This window comes from Nothoprocta perdicaria, unplaced genomic scaffold (assembly GCF_003342845.1).
Source record: "Nothoprocta perdicaria isolate Ctin4 unplaced genomic scaffold, notPer1 scaffold_336, whole genome shotgun sequence".
NCBI classification, from domain to species: domain Eukaryota; kingdom Metazoa; phylum Chordata; class Aves; order Tinamiformes; family Tinamidae; genus Nothoprocta; species Nothoprocta perdicaria.
In genome coordinates, this window is record NW_020455573.1 from 164,847 (window position 1) to 186,607 (window position 21,761).

At 47.8% G+C, this 21,761-nt stretch overlaps 1 protein-coding gene across 1 annotated transcript in view; it reads right to left on the bottom strand.

Annotated features, from left to right (window-relative positions):
- MYO1D (myosin ID) overlaps nucleotides 1–19,552 on the bottom strand; it is a gene marked incomplete at its 5' end in the record, with an annotated part of 81,218 nt that extends 61,666 nt beyond the window's left edge. Inside the window, 13 exons of the mRNA XM_026043695.1 lie at nucleotides 3,896–4,028; nucleotides 5,555–5,629; nucleotides 6,763–6,833; nucleotides 11,679–11,849; nucleotides 12,873–12,987; nucleotides 13,083–13,228; nucleotides 14,119–14,322; nucleotides 14,713–14,829; nucleotides 15,169–15,264; nucleotides 16,134–16,187; nucleotides 17,587–17,752; nucleotides 18,459–18,552; nucleotides 19,333–19,552. Coding sequence (XP_025899480.1) covers nucleotides 3,896–4,028; nucleotides 5,555–5,629; nucleotides 6,763–6,833; nucleotides 11,679–11,849; nucleotides 12,873–12,987; nucleotides 13,083–13,228; nucleotides 14,119–14,322; nucleotides 14,713–14,829; nucleotides 15,169–15,264; nucleotides 16,134–16,187; nucleotides 17,587–17,752; nucleotides 18,459–18,552; nucleotides 19,333–19,552 — 1,662 coding nt within the window. The remainder of the gene's footprint in view (nucleotides 1–3,895; nucleotides 4,029–5,554; nucleotides 5,630–6,762; nucleotides 6,834–11,678; nucleotides 11,850–12,872; nucleotides 12,988–13,082; nucleotides 13,229–14,118; nucleotides 14,323–14,712; nucleotides 14,830–15,168; nucleotides 15,265–16,133; nucleotides 16,188–17,586; nucleotides 17,753–18,458; nucleotides 18,553–19,332) is intronic.
- Nucleotides 19,553–21,761: the final 2,209 nt, after the last annotated feature.

Below are 21,761 nucleotides of genomic sequence, written 5' to 3' on the forward strand. Positions count from 1 at the left end.
GAGTGACAGTATCTGCATTCAGCGCGGAAGGCAGAACGCTGCTTTCCTTTTGGCAAGCATAAACAGGAAGCTCCCGCGCAGACAGGAGATCATCTATCAGTGCAATTACAGTGCAATTAAAGCCTCTCAGCAATGCAAGCTACGAGGGTAAACTCTAAAGTAGATTACTCCGTGCTTCTAATCCCCCAGCCTCATCTCTTCGGGGGGATGATTATCCCCGTCTCGTTACTGCACCCTGAGGCTGTCAGGACTAGAAGCTGCCTTTTGCAAAACAGAAAAACTGAAATGGAGACACAAAAGCCCTASTCCTGAAAGCTGTTTAGATGCCCAGTGGCAATCTGTACATATATATTTTTTAATCAAGCTTCATTTGTAAAGTTGAAAGAAAACAAGCTGAAAGGAAGCAAAGTTTGAAGTCTCTGCAGCCTAACGAGCTCCTCTTTGAGAGATCTCCTCTCCCAGGTTCATGGCTTGTTGCATGAGTGAAGGTTAGGACACGGAGCTGACAAATTTGGGCTGGAGATGTCCACTCAGTCACAATGATGACATTCTAACTTACTRGAGATGAAGCCTGTCAACGTGGATAGGAGAGGAGAGGTACAAAGGAAAAAAAATCAGGCAAAAGGAGCTAGAGAAGGGGGGAAAAAAAGAGAATGCCTAAAGAGAGCTCCTGGAGAAGCTCCTCCTTCACAACAGAGGCAGCCAAAGTACTTTCAGAGGGATCCAAAGACCAAACCCTCAAGAGACCAGCATGGACAGGCAGCCACATGCTTGACAAACGTCCTGTGGCCACCAGCAGCTCTGTAAAGCCACCTTCTTCCTTCCTTTTCTCTCAGAGGCCCTACCTGCCGTGTGTTTCTGCCCAAAGATTCACCGCATACATTTGGAGGATTATCATATCTTTAGGACAGCAGGAGTGATAAGAGCCACTTGAGCTCCGCCTCCTTCAAACACATTACTCACGGGATCACATACTTGTAAGGGTCAACATGGATGCAAGTTCATGAGGGTACGTCTGTATTTGTGAGCACTTCTTGCAGCACAACCAATGCTTTCAAGCCACTTACCCTGAGAGGAGCATTTCAGCCACATWTTACAACAAATTTGACTGTTACGTGGTTTCTTACCTGAATTTCACTCACACTGAGATATGTAAGATGAGCTTGAACTCACATCTGCCCAGGAAAACTCTATTTTAAGTACTTATTTTCAACGTCATCTAATTCTCATTGACACAAAACTGTGGTTTATTATATTTAAAAGCTCTTTCATTTGTCACATGAAGCTAAAGTCCTTTATTTTTTCTTTCTTCTCCTTTCTTCTAACATCTTCTCTTCCAAAAAACTGAAGATCAACTTAACATTTTGCCTCATTTACAGAGGCACTTCGAGGACTCGGTCCCCCAGGCACGAGCATAAGGGAACCCACGGCGAGCCAGGGCTCAGCCACTGCCTCCTGACCCACCCCTGCCCACCAAATAAGCATCTTTGGGGACTGTTTTCCCAAAGGACAGCTTTTTTTTCCTTTTTTTCTGCTAACTCTGCCAAAACCATTGAAGGTTTTCTAGAAAACTAAGCAAGTACCAGCRAGCAGGAATGTTTGGATTGTCATTCTGTCCCAGAACTGCAGCACAGGGCACAGAAAGGTGCTTTACGGGCGTTTAGAGGGGGGTATTAAACCAGCCTGAATGACTCATGTGGATTTCGAGTTGAAAAATAGACGAACAACTGGTAGGAAACTCATGCCTCTGACATGTGCAGACCACAGCGGCGAGCCCACCGCTTGTGCAAGCCTGTCTCACAGGGCTGCCTTTCATCAGCTGTTGCCACTGGCTTCCCAGAGCAGGCCTGCAGGCTCCAAACCACAGGCACACAGGCCCAAGCTGTCACTGCTGGATCCCCTGAAGTAAACTGCTGGTCCTGGAAACGTGAATCATACGGCTCGAGGGAGGGAACCGCAGCACCCGCAATTGCAGTGCGCGGTGCCCCCCGCAAGAGGCAGGGGCTGAGCYGGCGCCCAACAAAGCGCCGTTTGAATGCCCAGAGCTTGTTATATTAGCTTGTTAATAACATGCACATGTAATTAAGTGCCCCAAAAGTCACTCTGAGAGGCCACAACTGTCAGGGAGCAGCACAGGGTGGATAAGAGAGGACCCAGAGGGAACAGCAGGGCTGGCAGGGCAGTGACCAGAGCCCGGTCCCACCGCGAAGCATGTGGGCAGACCCGGTGACTGTGGTYGGGTTCAATCAAGCCCTGAGATCTGGTTCAGAGGTTGGTAGGCAGGACCATGGCGACGAGGCAGGTCTGAGGTCACTGGCTCAACCCGGACTTGGAAGCAATTCCCACCCATAGTCTATTCTTGGAAAAAAGTTGCCCTTTTTGACAGGGACACTGATGACAAACTTAAACTAAGCCACATAAGCCAGGTGGTCTTCAGGGATGAATTTTGGTATCTACTGACTCAAGGGATGGATAACACAACTCAAAGAATGGCTAACGCACAATTTAAACTCTCTGTCTCCCACTGTAAATGACAGGAATTGTTCCARCCACTACAACGCAAGACTTTCTTCTGTCCATTTTATTTGTCCAAATACAAAGTGACTTGGGAGGCCTTTTTTTTTTTCAGATAAACCAGCAAATCAAGTTATTCCTCGAACACCTGCTGAATCTTCCCACCAACTGCTCCTCCCCTTGGTCCCAATGCGCTCGGGCAGTGTCCCCAGCAGGTTCTGCCTGCACTGCTTGACGCTCTTCACTGMGCTGCTCCAGCTTCCCTACCTGCCTGGCTGGACAAGAGATAACCCGTGATGTGTCTGATCGCTGCTGGCTCGGGACGGGGCAGAACTGCATTGCCAACATGTAGCAGGGATGCAGCTTTTTCCTCGCMTTTTCACAACAAGCAGAAAAAAAGACTTTCTTGGTTCTATATCAAGTTTAGGTTAGAGCCGGTCAACAAAATATTGGGATGGGTAGATCATGTACATCTTATTTCCTTGGGAAAAAAAAATCACATTAAAATAAAATCTCCCCACTTCCATCAAAGCCACAGTCACTCTCCCACTGCCACCAGTTTAGGTTTTACCACCCAGGAAAGTTCTTGACTGTACAGGCAGTGCCGTAGGACCTCGCACCTTCTACCAACAGTGCCTGCCTGAAGTCATGCATTTGCAGGCAAAAAAAGATAAGCTATCRCTTAAATTCTTCTCATGCTCCTCTTATCTGTACAAAGATCATCGTTTCTACGAAGCTTTCCCACATCCGTGTTCACGTCCCATCCCTCTCCAGACCTCAGGCCATGAACGCTTCCTTTGCTACCACAATTCCCCACAAGATCRTCTGAACCTTGCCCATTATTGCTTAATTATCCTGCCTGTTGATTCAGACCCTCCCTTGGGGGTCACTGCTCTTCTGTGGTCAGCCTCCCCCTTCCATGTCGGTACCAAAACGGCAGGAGAGCAGCAAGGTCACCAGCAGCAGCAACGCTCAAATGCTTCTCAGTGCTCTCTGCTCGCACGGGGGATTGCTCTGCTCCTTTGGCAGCGCAGCTGCCTGCGTTTAAATAGCCTCACTCCAAGTTCATCCCACCCTTTGCACAAAGCTGGGCTTTCCAAACCAACATTTTCTGCTAAAATAATATACATAGATATTACCCAGTAACATYGCAAAGTCTTGCTTTGCACCCTTTCTCTCAACAAACGAAGGGAATGGAGGAGATTGCACAAGCCTGCCTTTATTTTCCCCAAAGTTACTTTTCCTGCTGTCCAAAGCCAAGCAAGTCTGGCACGGATCAGCTCGTGCTTCCGACTCATGACAACGGCAGCGCCACGATGACTCTCCACAGAGAAGCCACCCCCAAGCAAAGAGACGTCAGCTTTGACACAGAGGTATTTACCTTGGATGCCAAGTTGTCCACTAGTGCGATCATGGAGTTCTTAAAGAGGGTGGCAGCTGTCAACGGTCGCTTGGTCACCTCAGTGATGCTCAGTTTACCTTCGGGCCACATCATCTTCAACACGGGATTAGAGCTAGAAGACAATCTCTTTAATTGCACAGACTAACAGCAGGGCAACAAGCAGCCCACTCAATCCAGATGTCAAGMGTTTGCTTCTGTCCAAATCTACCGGTGTTTTCAGCTCAGAAATACATCAGCCAACCCAGCATGACATTCTCGATCAGAACATCCCTCGCGCTTGAGCATCAGACACTCCAAGCTTGCAAGTAGCTACCCTAGAAGCAYGGCCAGAGCGTTCTCCTCTCCAGAGATGGGCACTGATGGGGTGGCACAGCTGCAAGGACCTACGGAAAGCAGGGCCTGCCCCACCGACACCCGCATAAAGAGGAATTTAATCTCAACAGAAAAGAGGAAGGTCGTAGCCCACAGCATCCTCCCTGGAGACTCAGCATTTGATTTCACGCCTTACTCCTGCACTATTCTCGCTGTATAAAATACTCTCTAGGTGCTCTCGAGGCGCTGAAGGTGAGCGGGAATGGCCATGATGGATGGCGAGAGGCTGCAAGAGACCAAGGCCCAAAGCAGTTAGGACAAGCTAATGGCCAATTTATCACTTGCTCTAACGCGCCCTAAGTGGTCTCTGCAAACAGCCCTTCCCACAGGCCCGGCTGCAGCCAGGGGCTACATTCAGCAACTCCTCTGGGCAGCACAGATTCTGCAGAYTTTTGGCGTTAAAAGGGAATAATAGGAAGTCTCGAAAACAAGACGGGCGAGACCGTTCAAGGGAGGACACTGAGCAAACACAACAGCTCTGTAAACTAAGCTAATAGTCGCCCTAGCTCTTAAGTGAGGGCAGCAGAACTGTGCGAGCAGCTCCCGGGCTCTTTTGCGCAGGCTCTCGCCCTGGGCAAAGCTGGGAAAGGCCGAGACAGACAACGGGTAGAGAAGAACTAAAGCACATTTAAGGCCAGTCATCCAGGAAGAGTTTTCTGGAGTTTTCGTTTAAGATAAGTGGCCATTTGGTTCAAATTTGTCATGTCAGAGGTTTGAATCCTCCTCGCAGGTGCTATTTGTTATTTTTTTTCCCCACACCTTAAGTCTTTCTTTCAAATAAATAAATAAATACAAGCTTTTTATTGGGGTTTGACAAGATTATTCTTGAACAAATGCTGCTCAAAAGGCTTTAGCACTGATGAAAGATCAAAGAGATCAGTACTGGTACATCTGCAACTAATCAAAATCATGGGTTAATGACCAACCAAGCACAGGTAGCCTCCGCGGCGCTATCTGGATTGCACAACGAGTTGGGTTCAAACAAACACTGCAGATTTAGTTACGTTAAAGGTTACATTGGGGAAAAACAACACAGAAAAGGGCTTTYATCTTGAGAACTGCAGTAGGTGAGCTTTCAAGTCAGGGCGGATTGCAAACACTGGATCCCAAAGCCGTGTTTACTGCAACAGCCAACACACACGCACCACGTGCAGTAAAGACAGCGTCAGCGACAAAACATTACGCTGCTCCACTGTCCATGCTATAAAGAAAAGGAAGCCAACAAATAAGACTTAAAAGCAAGCGTTTTTGTAATTTTACACCTACCTGTTGTACATGAGGCGCTTGAAGTCCTGAAATAAAGTGTCCTTGTTTTTGTCAATAAATCCAGTGACTGAGTAACTAGAAAAGAAAATAAAGTCAATGGTAAAGAAGCAGAGTCTCCTGCTGTTGGTATCTCTGTGGGATCAGGTGAAGAGTGTGATGGCCAAGACCCGTGAAAGGACTTGGRCAAGCTGTGGACTATCCAAACCAGGGTCAGGGCTTGGGCTCAGGGGCCTGTGTTTGAGCTAAATCCTGCAGACAGTAAGTTTTGCTCTTCGACATGTCTAGTCTGCTGCTTGCCTGGCATGAAAGATAAATCTCCACCGAGAAATGAGGAACAACCAATAACCAGGTGATCAGCAAATGCTTGAAAATAACACGGACGACTTTGGGATTCTTTTGATAATGAAAGACTCCTGAAACTCGCCTCGTCTCCGCGGCTCCCGGCAAGGAGCTCTGTGTTCCCAGGGACCCAGGCCAGAAACTCCCTGTTCAGCCTCTAGCTGCTTTTATAAACTCAAGGTAAATCGAAGCTCACTGTAAAAACTCCTCCCTCATTGTCTCCTTTTGAATTCCGCAAGCGCCGGGAGTTACAAAACTCCAAAGCGACTACGGAAGCGTGCCAGCAATATTCCCAAATATCACTTTTCCAGGAAACCGTTTCTAACACGTGGGCATCTTCATTTTGCTCCCTATCATTACAAAACACAGCAGCAACTGCCATAAACTTTGGCCATAGAAAACTTTTTAACCTGACTGAGAAACGCTCCCTACCCTGACGTTTATTTTGATTATTTATTTGGGTATCCTGTATTTTGCTGCTCAMAGTGATTTAAGAATATTAAGCTAGAGAATTATATAACAGTATGAAACAGATGTCTAAAACAGATCTTATTAGCTCACTACAGCCTTTTTGAATAAACAGTGTTTTTTCCCCCCTTCCCCTGAAGCATTTGTCTCCTTTTCTACATTTTTCTTCCCCCCCCCTTTTTTTTTTTTTTTTACAAGAACAAAATGAAGAAACTGCATGAGATTTAATTGATAAGCAGTTGCTGCACGGTGTAATTCTGTATGACAGCTATTTCTGGTTCATACCAGAAGCGGTATTAAATCAGAATATTGTACCACTTCAAAGCTGGTTAAAAGACAAAAATAGAAGGTACAACTTGATTTCTGTGGGGAAAAGAAGGAAAKGGAAAAAAAGGACTCACATCACATCTCCAGCGTAGTGCTTGATTCGAAAGTCTCTATCAAACTCCAGGATTTTGTCAGTGGCACACAGCTAGAATAAATTTCACATACATTAAAATGTCACCCTTGGAATTTCAAGCTTTGTGGCAGAGCAACTTGCATTGGGAGCAGCAAGTGAAAATGTGGTTATCCCCCTTGATACAAATACATGTGTGAAGATGGGAAATTCCATCACAACACCACTTCGTATTTTTTCAGGGATACTTTATAAAAACAAAACATGCTTGTCTAAAACCAAGTTAATGAACTAGAATTTTAGCTTTGAAAAAAATAACCCTCCAAATTGTCATTAAGTGAACACTTGTGCATACCCGTCACTGCACTTARGAGTTAATTAATGCCCTTTAAAAATTCTCCCTTGGTATTTTTCCACCGCGATAGCCCTGCTCAGCAAGGAAACGAAGGGGCCAAAGTGGGGCGGTTTTTGCTCCCCTGCCAAGGCCAGGCCTCTTTGGGAGGGCTCACGCTGCTGCCCACGCGGCTGCAGCCCCTGCGTTCGCAGCCCTGGCTCCCGCTCCGTCCTTCCCCACAACGACGGTGCCAAGTGCCCCATGGCAGCGCTTGGTGCCAGCGGCAGTGACGCCCCACAGCCCATTGGGAACAACAGAAGCCAAAAGGAAAAAGCATCATGCTGTGCTTAACGAAAGAAGGAGGATGCCAAAAAAATGATTTTTCGCATTAAAGCCCCAGGTAAATGAGTTAAGGTCTTGGCAGGATGCACGTGCACCACTTGAAAACGTTCAGGACTAGGAATAAATATTTACCCACCTTACCAAAAGTCTCGGGAAAATGCAAGAGGAAATTAGCACCGTTGCATTGCAGGGTAAGAGATTAATAGAAGCAGGAAGATATCCTTCAAAAGCTTAACCTGCGTCCAAGAGTAGAAAATAGATTGGCTCAAACCGACAGACTAAATTTAAAAAAAAAGTCACAAGCAAGCAAAACCATTGAGCAACAGGTACATTAAAGGTTACAAAAGGTATAAGCAGCCCAGTACGTTAGGAACAAGAAGCCTGCCAGGGTCGGACAGGGGACCAAAGGTGTAGGAGGAACACAGAGCAAAGGAGGCCGTACCCCAAAGCTAAGCAGTGTGCGTCTTGGCAGCTCTGGTCTTTATCCAGCCACCCAAAGTCTAACATCTCCAGCCCATATGTCAGCAGAAGGCGCAGGGCATAGAAAAACGGGATGAAAAGAAGCAATTGCCTCCACCCAACAGGACGTAATGAGGTGCAGGGGCCTCTCGTTTCAAATTCACCCCAAACTGGAGAGTTTGGAAGGTAGCTAAATATGATGGTTTTTTTTTTTTTTTTTTTTTTTTTGGACTGAGTTTTTTAATGTTTCTCCCTGTTAACTTTGCTTCTGCTGGCAAATCAGTAGAAATCACTTTTAAAAATATTACGCATACTGATTCAGTTGACAGTCTGCTTGGTTTTCTGAGTCTCTACATAAAGTTCCTCACTAGAAACTCAGAGAAATTAAATTGCTATGAAAGACAGGAGGAAAGGGTCCTCATTAAATGGAAAGATGGTAACTGTAAATGGTCTGGTTTTAGAGCAGAGTTTCACCAGGGAGACCCACAGGGGACCTGGCTGAGGTCTACACTGCTAATACTCTTAAATGAGCCATAAAGACAGCATGAGAAGCAGGTGATCCAGCCTGTTGCTAACAATTATCCAGGGAAGCAAAATCGATGACTGAATGTGAAGAACTGCAGGAAGACATCAGAGGTTCGCAGAAAGGCATGAAAAAGCAAAGGAACTTCAACAAAGAGTGATCCCAACAAAGATACGGGAAGATAAGCCAAGGTTCACAGTAAAGTAACAGCCTCTCAATGACTATTCCCCATTTCCCATCTCAAAAAAAAAAGATATGAACAAAACTGGGAGAGGCCTGAGGAAGGGCACAGAGCCACTGGAGGAAGAGCCAAACACACGAAGCTTCTTGGGGTTAGGGAAGAAATGATGGTAGGTGACAACGAGGGATATGGAGGAGATGTAGGGGAAGGCAGGATGAACTGTGTTTCCTTGTTCAAGAGYGCAAATGGAACCTGAAAGGGAAGGAGGAGCAGGGAGGAAAACAGGAAGGAGGGAATTCTCCACAAATCAATAACCTAGTTGTGGAGCACTTTGCAAAAAAAGTAATAAAAAAACACGCTGATCAAGGGCTATTAAGGACATCATTCCTTATTTAGGATGTTTCTGGATCGTGGAGCACCAAGATCTATTGCTCAGTTTCTTCTATCATTTTGACCTTCACTACTGCCCACTGCCTTGGAAGACATTATGTCAGTCGGGTGGACCAGAAGGGACCTTCTCACACGCAGAGCTGGTTGAGATTGATGCTACTCAGATCCTGACACTCTTTGAAGTTTCAGGCATCCAAGCACTGTCTATCACTCCGCTAGAGCCTTTGAAATTAGAAGATCAATTGAGAACAATCAGAATTCAGAGAGCTTGCAAGAATGAGCCTGTGATGTTGAGAACTCTTAGCGAAGCAATTCACATTTGTGCAGGGCTAGCTAACTGTTAGACAATTTGCAGAAGAAAGACCCGCTTCCTTTTTGTCTGCTTGTTGGGTTTTTTTTTGCTTTCTTCTCGAGGAACACAGAATTCTGCCACAAATGCTCATAGGGAAACCGTTTGCCGATGCTCTTCCTGGCTGGTGAGGCTTTCAGCAGGACAACCAAGCAGACAGCAGCAGAGCAGATCTGCAGAACACAAACTAGGACACTACTATTTAGGGCACAGCAGCCCCTTGGAGCTTATCCACCCGGAGCCCAAGTGCMACATGCTCCACAGGAGAGCAGTGGAGCATTAACAGAGGCTCAAAGATGGGAGCTGCTCCCATAACACAGCAGCACACGCACTTCTTAACTCTGTAGGATCATCTCGCACCTACGGACAGCTTTGGAGTACCTGGATGGAACAACTGCCAAGGATGGAATGAAACCGGGGCCTCTGCTTTAATCCACAGGCGAGAGGCTAGTGGAGATGGCTCCGACAGCTTGCTGGGCTAAGGGCTTGTTGAAGAAGGTGTTTTAGCTACCGGCCTATAGCAAAGGTCAACAGCAAAGACGTGAGAGGAGGAGAAAAATATTCGAATTTTACGAGTCAATATTTTCAAGGCTATATTGATTTAAACTAGAAAATTAGCAAGCCAAGGAAATGCATCATTCCCTCCATAAACATTATTTATAGCTCTGTTCTTCGCTTCCTTTCCAGGCTGCACGGAGGGTTTTCTGACAATGCCACCCCCTACTGAGGACTACTGMAGCCGGCAGGATTTTTATTATTTTTTAATATTCCTATGCTGTGAAGGGACTCCTGAAGATAACGACTCATATGGCTTTTTTTTTTTTTCTAATTTTATTTGCCTTTTATAGTCTCCCATATGTTCTATGGAACTCGGTGCTCTTCCCCAACTGCAAAGCCCCTCTCCCTTATGGAAAGGCTCCACCCGGCGGAGACGGGACCAAGGACTGAGCGGAACCCCAACTCTTGCGCTGGGATTACATCTGCAAGGGCTCTGCCAGCCGCATCTTTTCCCAAGCTGCCCCAAATGCCGGGGATTTCAGGATCCAGCCCCCCAGACTTCGCTCCTAATACCACTAAGAGAAAGAATTTGCATTAAAAGGCCAACTAGGCATCATGAAAATACTTGATCTCAGGTGAGGAGCATTCCCAACACGCCTGCTGCTTAAGCAGGGGCCATTTAGGTTAATGCGGGAAGCAAAACTGCCCGTTCCCCTCCCACAGCCGACACGCGGGGCAGCAGAGCAGGAAGGTAACGCAGCTACAGGGCACCTAAGGAAAGCCACAGCTGGAAGAAAAACTGCCGCCCATTTTATTTTATTTCCGTCCCGTCCCCTGCTCAAACAAGCCAGATCCAGAGCTATTGTTTATCCTGAGCCTCCCCGGAGGCAGACTTTAGCACGTCTCTTACACAACCCAGCTAATTTTGCATTTCTGACCTACATACAAGAGTCTACGGTGGTGGGAGGGGAAGCGAGAGCATCCTCAAGGCTACGTCTCAACCAGCATCCTCAACAACGGGRCATCAGGACACGGCAAGCCTTTATCTGATTATTCAGCGTGAAAAGTCTCCAATTAATCAGCCCGCTGACCACATCTGCAATACGCTGCCAAGTGCTGGATAAAACCTTTTAATTTGCACCCAGGGCCAAAATAAACAGGCACGGCAAAGGACACCRTAGGTGCAGTTTAAGATGAACTCGTTTTGCAGGCAATGACAATGGAAAAATAATAAATAAAAGAATCGCTGGAATAAAGCAGGAGTGTGGCTAATTTCGCTGTCATTCTGAATTCCAGCAGCCTGGGAAGCCAGGCACGTGAATGGAAACGCGGCGCCTATTGGGTGCAGATGACATCATGGCAAACACGAGCTCCTGCCTGCCTTTATGCTGGGAATAAAAGCAGCCTCGCATTGCGCATCCTTTAGCTCCCTCTGCTGCTGGCAAAACCTTCAGGAGAGCACTGCCGAGCGCAGGCCGCATGGCCTATTTCCATAGCTTAAGAGCTGCTGTGCTTAAGCTTGAAGATGCTATGCTTAAGCACAACCAGGGAGGTTGTGGAGTCTCCTTCTCTGGAGGTCTTCAAAACCCRCCTGGATGCCACCCTGKGCCACATGCTCTGGGTGTGCCTGCTTGAGCAGGAAGGTTGGAYKAGMTGATCTCTAGAGGTCCCTTCCAACCTTGAATATCCTGTGATTCTGTATGCTCCCCAGCACGGAAACACATCCCTTGTAGCCCAGATTCCAAGCCCAGGCACTCTCCAAATCCTTCGCCTCACTGCAGTAAATCTACAACAAAACACACGGGACGTGAACCAAGTTGCCAGGATGCGGAGGAGCAAGTCACCTTTCTGCTGGAGAAGTGAGCGTGCTTGCCCAGCTTGTTATTGAGAGCCTCGAGGAACATCTCATCCGTCACCTTCCCGACGTTCATGCACGCRTCGTCCAGAATGGCAATGATGCCTTTGTGCTGCTGCTCCACCAGGTCGACGATGATCTGGTTGTTGAAGTAATCGATCTGGAAAACAAGGAAGAGCAGGAATACGTTATAGATAGGACTTTGGTGAGYGCAAGAAGAAGGTGTCCAGGATCCTAACAGTGTTAGCCCTCGCTTGGTGACAGTTTTATTATTTGCCAAGAGCATTAGGCCCAGCAATCACAAGGGAAGCGCTCAGCTTGCAATACGCAGGCCACTAACTAAAAACTAAGCAGGCAGCTATCACAAACACACTCTGCTACCGCTAAAGAGCAGAAAAGAGGATCTTTTACCTACCTCCCATTAATTTCAAGACTTCTAAAACTCAGCTGCTACAGAATGCACTTTAAAATAGCTTAACATTCAACTGCACACAGTTACATCAGTGAAAACTGGGGGGAAATAAGAAAAGTGTGAAATCCAGTACAGGACAATTAGTTTACTAAACACACCGGTAACTTTTTTCCCACATGGTGACACAAAGACTGAGGTCAAGCGCACTCCAGCTCATTCCCACCCGTTCCTGGAGTGCGTTCCTCCACGATCAGGTTTTGAAAGGGGCTGGGTAAATTATCCCAGAGGAAAAATGGGAGAACTCACTAATTTACTGTAAATGGAGGATCAAACCCCTTAATATTGATCTAATATGAGCCAATATCTTTTGTTTAAAATCTGATTCCCGATCTTATCCCTATATGTCTCTAATTCAAGTTACCWCTAACTTGAATATCAGAACCCCTCTTTTTTTTCCCATTTGAATAGCTACAGCTAGACAAACAGATGAGCATTTAGATTAGAAACCTGGTCCCAAAGACACCACAAGATGTGGCCTCTCAGCCCTGGAGCCCCCTCTTTACCCAGGGCAAACACAGAACCGTTACTATATTCTCAGGTCGCTTCTTCCCCAGCCTGCCTTGCAGGCAACGATGCTGACGGTTCTGCCAGCATCCACACGGATGTCCTGTTGACTTGGACAGGAGCTTAAACGGGGAGCAACTTTAAACCTGGGACTTGTGCTGTGCAGCGCCCTCAGCCCAAGCTCTCCCTGCCCTGCAGCTCGCTCACATGCTTCCAGGGAATTCCCTCGCGCTGGTACTCCTCCTGCTCCTGCTTTAGAACCAGCTGAATGAAGAGCTGCTGTAGCTTTTCATTGCAGTAGTTAATGCAGAACTGCTCAAAACTGTAATAAAAATAATAAGAAAAAAAAAAAGGCAGTGAGTTTTCTCACATGGGTAAGGAGAAGCCACAGCACTGCGCTTCAGCAACGGGGCTCACCTGTTATTGTCAAATATTTCAAAGCCATAGATATCCAGGACGCCGATGACGGTGTTCTTGCCGTGCACGGCGGTGTCGTAGTTCTTCACTTCGATCACGCCGTTGATGTGTGTCACGATCCAGCAGAAGAGGCGCTCATAGATGGCCTGCCAGCAAACAGAGAGTGAGCAGCTCTCCCGCACCTCTCCCTTCCTTCCAGGGCCCGTGCAAGCCAGCATTACAAAGCCTAGCTCAAGATGCTGCCCACAGCAAAGCAAAAAAAAAAAAGCAGATTAAATTCTACTAAAAACTACTGGCTAAAAGAGAATATCCAATAAAAATGTTGCTTTTGCTTCCAAAACACGCAAGCACAAAGTCTAAATCCTAAAGAGGTCTCTGGGTACGGTGCTTCCCCCCTTGGATCACAGTCTGCTTTTAAGCTGGCTATTATCTTCCACACCTGGAAATTATTTCACTGTATACATGAGCAAGCGAGAGTTCAAATAGGCAGAGAAACCTGGCAAACGAACCCAATAGCAGTGAAATAATACTGTTCACCTTTAAAAAAGAAAATGATCATTGGTATAAGTATCTTCAAAGCCTGGAGGTTCAAAATGCGCTCTGAAGGCATGGAAATATAGAAGCTTATTACAAAAAGTGAAGTTAAAAACCAAGGAGCCTTCGTACTTTCATCYTCATCGTTTGATTAGATATATATATTAGCTATAGAACACATTAGCTATATATTATATATATATTAGCTACAGAACACAGCACACGTGCAGAAACAAATTAGCACGAAGCAGGGAATTCCACGTCTCAGCAAACACTACACTCAGGAAGCCACCCAGGAATCCTATCAGTAGCTGAGTATGGAAAAATGTGCAATTTTGAAGGTGTTTCAAAACTCTGTGCCTTCTCCAGGCATCATCRTTCTTTGAGTGAGTTACACACGGAGCACCAAACACCCAAAAGCTAAAGAACTGCATTTGGGCATCCGAATGATCTGAATAATCCCCWACAAAACCAGCTGCAAAGAAAGCAAATTTGAGCTCACTTTTGCAAAGGCGTCTCTGCCATAGGTGGCCTCCTGCTCGGTGTGCTGCTTGTCAATGACGTCGCGCCCCGTGGCCACGGTGCGGAACAGGAGGGCCTTCTCCACCAGCTCAGCCTTGGTTGACAGCAGCTCCGCGATGGCCGACACGACCTTGCCATTTTCGATGAGAGGCRTGTCGCCATCCACAGAAAACTTCAAGTTGCCCTGCAATAAACAGCGAGAACCGGAGTGGGTTTCCTTGGCCTGTTATTACCATCAGTCCATCAGTCAGGAAGCCTTGAGTTCAGCCATACCTCCAGCTGCGATTCAAGCCCTTGCTCCACGCTGCAGAAGTGCTACCCCACGGAGCAGAAAGAACGGGAGAAACGTACCGTTTTCTTTTGCCTGCTCCCCCTTTCCACCTGCAATGGTTTTCTCCTCAGGGACACATCAGAACGGAGCTACAGCGACAGCGCACAGGGGAGGAGGATCTACGGGTGTGCTCCGCACATGGAGAGCGGGAGGACTCCCAAGTTTCTACCACGGAGACCACCACCACACAATGTGACCACTCCTGAAGCACAGTCTGCTCCAGCTGGGGGGCAGARAACCTACCAAGTGAAGAATGGCGGCCACGATTTTGTAGACGGTCTGAATCTCCTCTTGCTTGAAGCCGATCACTTTCATGGCATCAGCGACTGCTTTGAACTCTGCACCGTCRTTGTTGGAACACTGTGGAGAGAGAGATGAGCGTAGGGCGCAAGCACGAAACAGCTGCCACGGGTAACGGGCCAAACTGGCCCAAATAGCTCTGCTCGCATTTATTACCAGTGACAAGGTACTTCCTGCCGCAGAGGATTGCTTTCCATAAATAGGAGCAAGGGGGCTATGGACAGCTAAGCACACGCTTGTCTGCTAGGTCCAGAACCTCCGTTAAGAAGAGCAGATAGGTGTTACCTTTCCCCAGTCACCCCAGGCTCAGCTTCTGCTATTTCAGGAGTAGCTTTAAGTATTTAAAGATGCATTTACAATGAAGACAAGTTACCTGCAGCTCCCTGCCAGGACCCTCACCTTTAGCTGGGCTCCGGCGCGGATATAGTTGTACGCAGACGCGTCCTTCTGAAGATGTAGAGAGCGCAGCATCTGGTCAGAACCCCCCTGCAACAGCTGGACAAAGACAAAGGGTATTTTAAGAAAAAGAGAGACAATAAGAAAAAAAAAAAGCTTTACTTCTTTCACAGTAAATCAATCTCTCACGTTAAATAAATTCTGTTCCTGCTTGGCAAGGAAAACCCGAGAGATGAAATTAGTGCCAAGGCCGAATCAGCCAGGCCGGCTGGAGTGGCCAGGGGATGCCGTGGGGCTCCGGCACCTCCTCCTCCACCCGCGTGCTTGCGCTTCCGACAGGCCACAGAGGCTTTCCAGCAAGCACACTGACCTCCGCTCCGTGCGGAGACCTCCCAACGGGAGAGGACATGGTCATTAGAAAGGTGCTAACGTGCTACTATGGTGTACAAAAGGGACAAAACAAATAAACCTAGTTCTCCCGCCACAAAAGCAAGAATAAAGGCTATACTGAGAGGCTAACCATTTCTCCCAAAGAACACCYGAGGGAAGCATCATACAGCCTGGAAGACATTTAAAAGAACCCAAGGAAGAAAGGAGGTGAACTTGGAGTCACAAAATTACTTCCAYGTGGACAAGAGAGGTCTCGAGACAATAATCCAGGCCTTAGACTTTCTGCAAGTAAAGCAGCGAGTCAAAGTCCAAGATCCTACCACGCTTGTTTAGTTAACCTCCTTTTAGGTTTAAAAAGGTGTTAATGTGGGACAACAAGAGGGAAAACAAAATCTTCCCAAGCTCCTCCACCAAAACAGGCCTCTCTGAACAGGCGTCAAAGCAAAAGGTCACTCCAGATGCAACAACACAGGGAATCCTCTGCGAGACCCACGAGCGGAGGAAAGCTTTCCGTGTTCTACTTGTCTTTTGGGGAAAACCTGGGAGCAAGCCGTTGTTTTCCAGACGCAGATACCAACCTGGTAGAAGGAATGAAAGCTTCGTTCCCCTGGCTGCTGCACGATCACGCGAGACTGAGGGGGAAAAACACAAGATGAGTTTTTCTGGATGCAGAAGGTCTGTCTCCCAAGCAAAGCACTATTACTAGAATACTTCCAAATTAGCATTATCTTTTACTAAGTCTATTATGAATATTATTTGCTAGGCATGAGCATAGAGTTTGAAGTTTCTATGCYGAAAGACCTGCCTGTGTAACAGCTGCAGGTCTATTTTTAAGCAGAAATCCCATGTGGCAACTACTGAATTGTTTTTACGTGAGAGTCAAGTAAAAATAACATTTTAGGTTAACAGTTCTTAAATAGCTGTCAAGGAGAAGCAGCATCAGGCAGCTGCAAACATGGTTTGGGACTCCATGGTTAGGGACTCATGGTAACTACTTCTAAAACACCCGGGCAGGAGGACTAACAGCACCCAACCACTGTAAAATTTAAGTATTTTTTAAAGCAGGAGCATTATTTTGAAGAGCAACTGATAGCTCCATCCGCAGAATATTCTTCTGAACCCATAGCACAAGAAAGAAAGTTAGCAAGTGGCTTATCCTTATTTTATATTGTAAGCTTTAACCATGGAAAGTGACTGCATGTGTKTTCCCACCCCAGTGCAAACTCATTGAGTTAGCATCAAATCCCTCCACTTCTTTGAAAAGGGATGCAAATTTAACTGGCTTGAGACTATTAAATAAAGGGTTGTGATTTAAGTGCAGCTGCGCCCCAGTCCTTTTTCTTTTGCATGGAAGCATCACATGTTAAATGTTTTTCTTTTATAAAACAAAGTGTTTACTCTGAAAATAGACTTCAGGGAAACAATGGGAGAAGACAATTAGCAGATGTTGTCAAACACGCAAATTAAAGCCAGCTGTCCCTSAAGCCATGCGAACTGTTAATAGATCAAGCGCAGCTTCTCTGCAGGGTTTTGCAGATTCCAGTGTTTTCGGCCACCGCTTAGTGACATGAAGAGAATTAGGCTCAGGCCGGCGTGGAACAGGCGAAACCAAAGTTTCTAGGTGATGACACAAGGCCGTGGCGTTATTTCAAAGTAGCGCTTCCGGAGCCTGCCGCTGCTGCTTACAGACCTGGACGTCTTCTGCATCTTATTCACCAGGAGATCTCAAGGCAGGAACTTACCAAGAAGGATTTTTGCTAATGCCCCACTAATGCCAGCTTTGATTGGGCATACCAAGGGCACATATCTATATGAACACCGGCCTTGGAGGAACAAGGTCCTCCACGCGGCGAGCTCGGGAAGCCGTGCCTTGCCTTGGCAGCATTTCAGTTCTTTCACTAATTCTTGCCTAAAAATTAAGCTCAGGATTTCAAGGGATTCTGGCACACTAAATTTGAAAGGAAGACATCCTCATGGCAAAACATTAACCTTTTACACATGTAACTACTCAAAACCCTGACCCTGGCTTACCTTTTCTAGCAAGTAATTATTGATGTGCCCACCTATGGGGTCTCCTTTAAAGTCAAAGTTGATATCCATGTATTTTCCAAACCTGCTGGAGTTGTCATTACGGTTTGTCTTGGCATTGCCAAAGGCTTCTAACACACAGTTGGATTTCAGCAGTATGTTCTTCACCCTTTAGTGCAGGCAGAAGAGGAAAGGATGAATCTAGAGGTTTCCACTGGAACATTTTTGCTCTTTGCTGCATGTCACATGCACAATCCCACGGGAAACCAGCTGTGAGCTTTTGGGAACGCTCCTTAGAGCTGAACAAATGTGAACTGAAGAGCAGATCTCCCTGCTGAAAATGCCATGAATCAAACATTCACTCTCTCAAAAYGCACCCGAGTTTTGAAACCAATTGCATCAACTCTTTGGCAAACACTCTGCAAGATGTTTTCAGGCTGGGGATGACATTGGTTTCAGCAGAAAGCCACATCCTGTATTTCCAAAAATTTATGCTAGGACAGGCACATTTGTAATTGAGGAATACGCAAGCCTGAACGGACACGGGGAGCACTCCTCACACCGGCTCACTGCTCTAGCGTACACACGCCTCCCACAATTTCCCCCAGGAAACACGATTTCTGGACGTTATTTTTATTTTGAAAGCTCCAAGGCTTGAGTTTCTCCTGACTCTTCTACATGATCTTAGCAATCCATATTTAGCAACTGGTATTTCAAAATTTCTAGAGCAAAAGTAGAATCTGATGAAAATAAAAGCGCTGTTACAATAGCATGGAAAGGCTGCAGGAGACAGTCCTGTAACGTGGTACCACACGGGCTAGAGAAAGAGATCCAGGAACAGAACCGCGTCCCGTGTTCCGCTGCCAAGCCCTCACCTTTCCACCTCCGCTCTCTGACCAGGGTTGGTAATGGCTGCTATGTACTGCATAATATATTTACTGGCCTCAGTTTTCCCAGCTCCACTTTCACCTAAAGGCAAAAAAAACACAAAATMAAGTCAAAATAAAATCAAGGCAATCACTGAGCAATATTCTTAATTGTACCACGGTAACGTTTGGGAGGTTGTTGTTTTCACAAGGAATCTTATTTGGGCGTGCTCGGAACGTGTTTTAAATCAAGCAAAACCCTGCCCAGTTGTTACTGCTGTGTTGACTTCAAACCAGCGCCGGTGCCGGGTTTCACAGGTCTGCGAGAAGGCCAGCAAGAGAGAATCAAAAGAGATATTGTTGGAGGAAGCAGCGTGGCAGGCAGAGGCCTGGCTGGCAGCGGCTGCGAGCGGCAGCACAAGGGCCTTCTGTGCAGGCAGCATCTCGCGGCTCTCGCCTGGCAGGCTGCGGCCTGCGACATCAAGGAGAGCAAGTGCCAGGATCCAGAGCGCGAGCGCTCGCGGAAGCAGCCCCGCTCCCGCTGCCCGGAGCTGCCCGGGTGCCGAGGCGGAGCACAAAGCTCCGAGCGCCGCCCGGGCACGGCAGGAGAAGGCAGTGAACAAGGCGGGAGCTGAGCCCCGTTCCAGCGGCACTGCGGGGAGGATCAGCCCTTCACGCACGGGTCAGACCAACTGCTGCTACCTGCTCTCAAATCGGATCAGCAATAATCGCAAAGGTCCCCACGTGCAGATTAAAATGCAAATAAGCTTAAGATGAACAATATATTCTCTTTTCTGAAACATCGTTAGCCAAGTCCTTCTCCTTCTGCCTGTAATTTCCCAAAGAGGAAGCGCGTGCCGTGAGGGCAACGCTTCCAGCCTACCCGATATGACAATGCAGGTGTCTTTGGATCGCCTCTTCATGGCTTTGTAAGCGGCATCGGCGATCGCGAAGAGGTGCGGCGGCCTCTCGTACAGCTCCCTGCCCTTGTACTGCTCGATCATGTCGCGCCCGTAGATGTTCAAGTTCTTGTAGGGGTTCATGGAGACCACGACTTCCCCAATGAACGTGTATATCCGGCCCTTCTCGAACCTGCGCAGGGGGAGGCAAAAAAGAGAAAGTAGATTGGTCAAAATTGCAGTGAAGAACAAGTTTCCCAAGCAAAYTGCCCATTAATGATAAGCAAAGATCAGGGACAAGTTTATGTTATTCAGTTCATAAAGTGGATTAAAGGCAAGTTTTTTTCTCACGTTCTAGAGGTCACCTGGATCCAGGCCAGATAAACCCAAGTTTTGAAGTCACRGACTTCCAGGTCTAACAACATTTGCAAGAAAGCAAAGACAAGACACAAGCTAAGAAACAAATCACTGCCCTTCTGCAATCCACTAGGAACGAGCTTCCTCTCACCCTTTTCACTAGGAGGCACTTTGAAATGACCACTGCTGCTGCTAAGCCAGCTGGAAAGCTGCTGAAGAGCAAGCACGTGTCRGCACTGAACCTCAGCAGGCCATGAGCTCTCCTTCTGACCTGACAGACGGGAATCSCAAGCTGGCACACTGATTTTTTGAAAGACGTTTCCAAAAAGTTGCATATGATAAAGCATCATCCGGCTGAAGAGCATCCGAGCTGTTAGAGAACAGGAACTGAGGATGTCCCTGGGGATTTGCTTCTCCGAAGGACAACAATGGACTTGGGGACAACGTGTAAAGAAGGATGTTCTGTTATTAAACACCTGGATTCACCCTGTATTTAAAACTTGTAACGTTAGATGGCACCACAACCCTCTCTATCCCACGGAGCGGGTCTGTGTGGTCCTCCACGGCCACGGACAAATCCAAGCATCATTCTCTGGAAGTCACCACCAGCCCACGTGCCGGGCACGATGTTCTCAGCTGCTCTCAGGGTAAAGTGTTGCACCCTCTTGGCAGGGTCRGTTTGTAGCAGGTGTGATAAAAACTTGGAAAATGGAACCCAGAACCGAACCCACAACCGCCTGCAGCYTCTTTTCTCCACTATAATTGCAGTTGCCTCCACTGAAAGGGCAGGAGAATCGCAAAAGGTCTCTTTGCTCCAGCAAGAAGTTCTAACCAAAAGAGTCCTGGCAAGTGCTTCCCAAGATACTGCGGAACTTAAAACACAGAGACACATTTTGAGAGCTCWAAGCTGCCTGAAAGCCAAAAAATGTCGTCTTAGGAAAGGCAGGAGCATTGYAATAAGTAGGACGCACTGAAATGCTGCCCCTCTTGGACAACCACGTCAAGAGAAGTGATGGGTAACACGTTGGGAAGGCAACGGAGCTGAACTGCTAAGATGCCACCCTGTGCCCCGGGGGTCCCTGCTGGGGCAGGGGGTTGGACTGGATGATCTCGAGAGGTCCCTTCCAGCCTCAGCCGTTCTGGGGCTCTGTGCAAGGGGGACACAAACGCCGGGGGTGAAAGCAGCAGCRGGGCCCTGCTCTTCGGAGGCCTCGCTGGGAAGGGCACGGGCGGGATGCCGGCGCGCTCCATCCTCCCCGCTTTAATTCCCTGGATGGCCAAGCAGGCTGCGATCGCGCTGCGCCAGCGACACCCAACACTCGCCCTAGGGGCGCAGACATCCTATAGCATACTGCTCCTCCTGGGTGCTGCTTCCGCCAGGCGAGGCTCTGGAGACACGGCGGAAAAGACGTCGGGGCTTTTGTTTTGTTTTTTTGGTAACTTTTGGTTTACACGATGCAAATCTGCAGGGATGACAGAAACGCTGCAACGGTGCCGGGCGTTTCTCAGCGCTGCGGGCAGGAAAGCGCGCCCGTGGTGCCCGTGGTGCCCGCGGCGCCCGTGGCCCCGCCGCGCTGACCTCTCCCTGCGGCCATGAATTATGCACGGCGGCGGCGGCGGCGGCGCGGCGCGCTCGAGGCTTCCTGGGCGGGCAGGTCGCTGCCCCGCAGCGGAGCCACCAGATTGCGGCGGCGGCTGCAAACGCAGCCACGATCCACGCGCAGGAACCCGCGGCGCTTCCACACCTGCAGCAGGGCCACGCGTTCCCCGCTCGCCTCCCAGGGACCAGGCCCAGCCTCAGAAGAGCAAGTCCAGCCTGCGTAACGCGGGTGAGGAGCATCAGCTCCTTCGCGAGCTCTTCATGACTTGGCTCAAACACTGATTGATACTCAGAAAACAGAAGCCAGCAGGTCACAGAAGGGATGGGCTTACAAAGGAGAGGGCCAGGCAGAAAAAGGGATCTTACTTTGTTGGGCATTTTTTATTCTTTAGAGAAGGCCTATTAAAAAAAGAAATGTTTAAGTCTGTAAGTTTATCCTTCAGCTTCCCAAGTGAA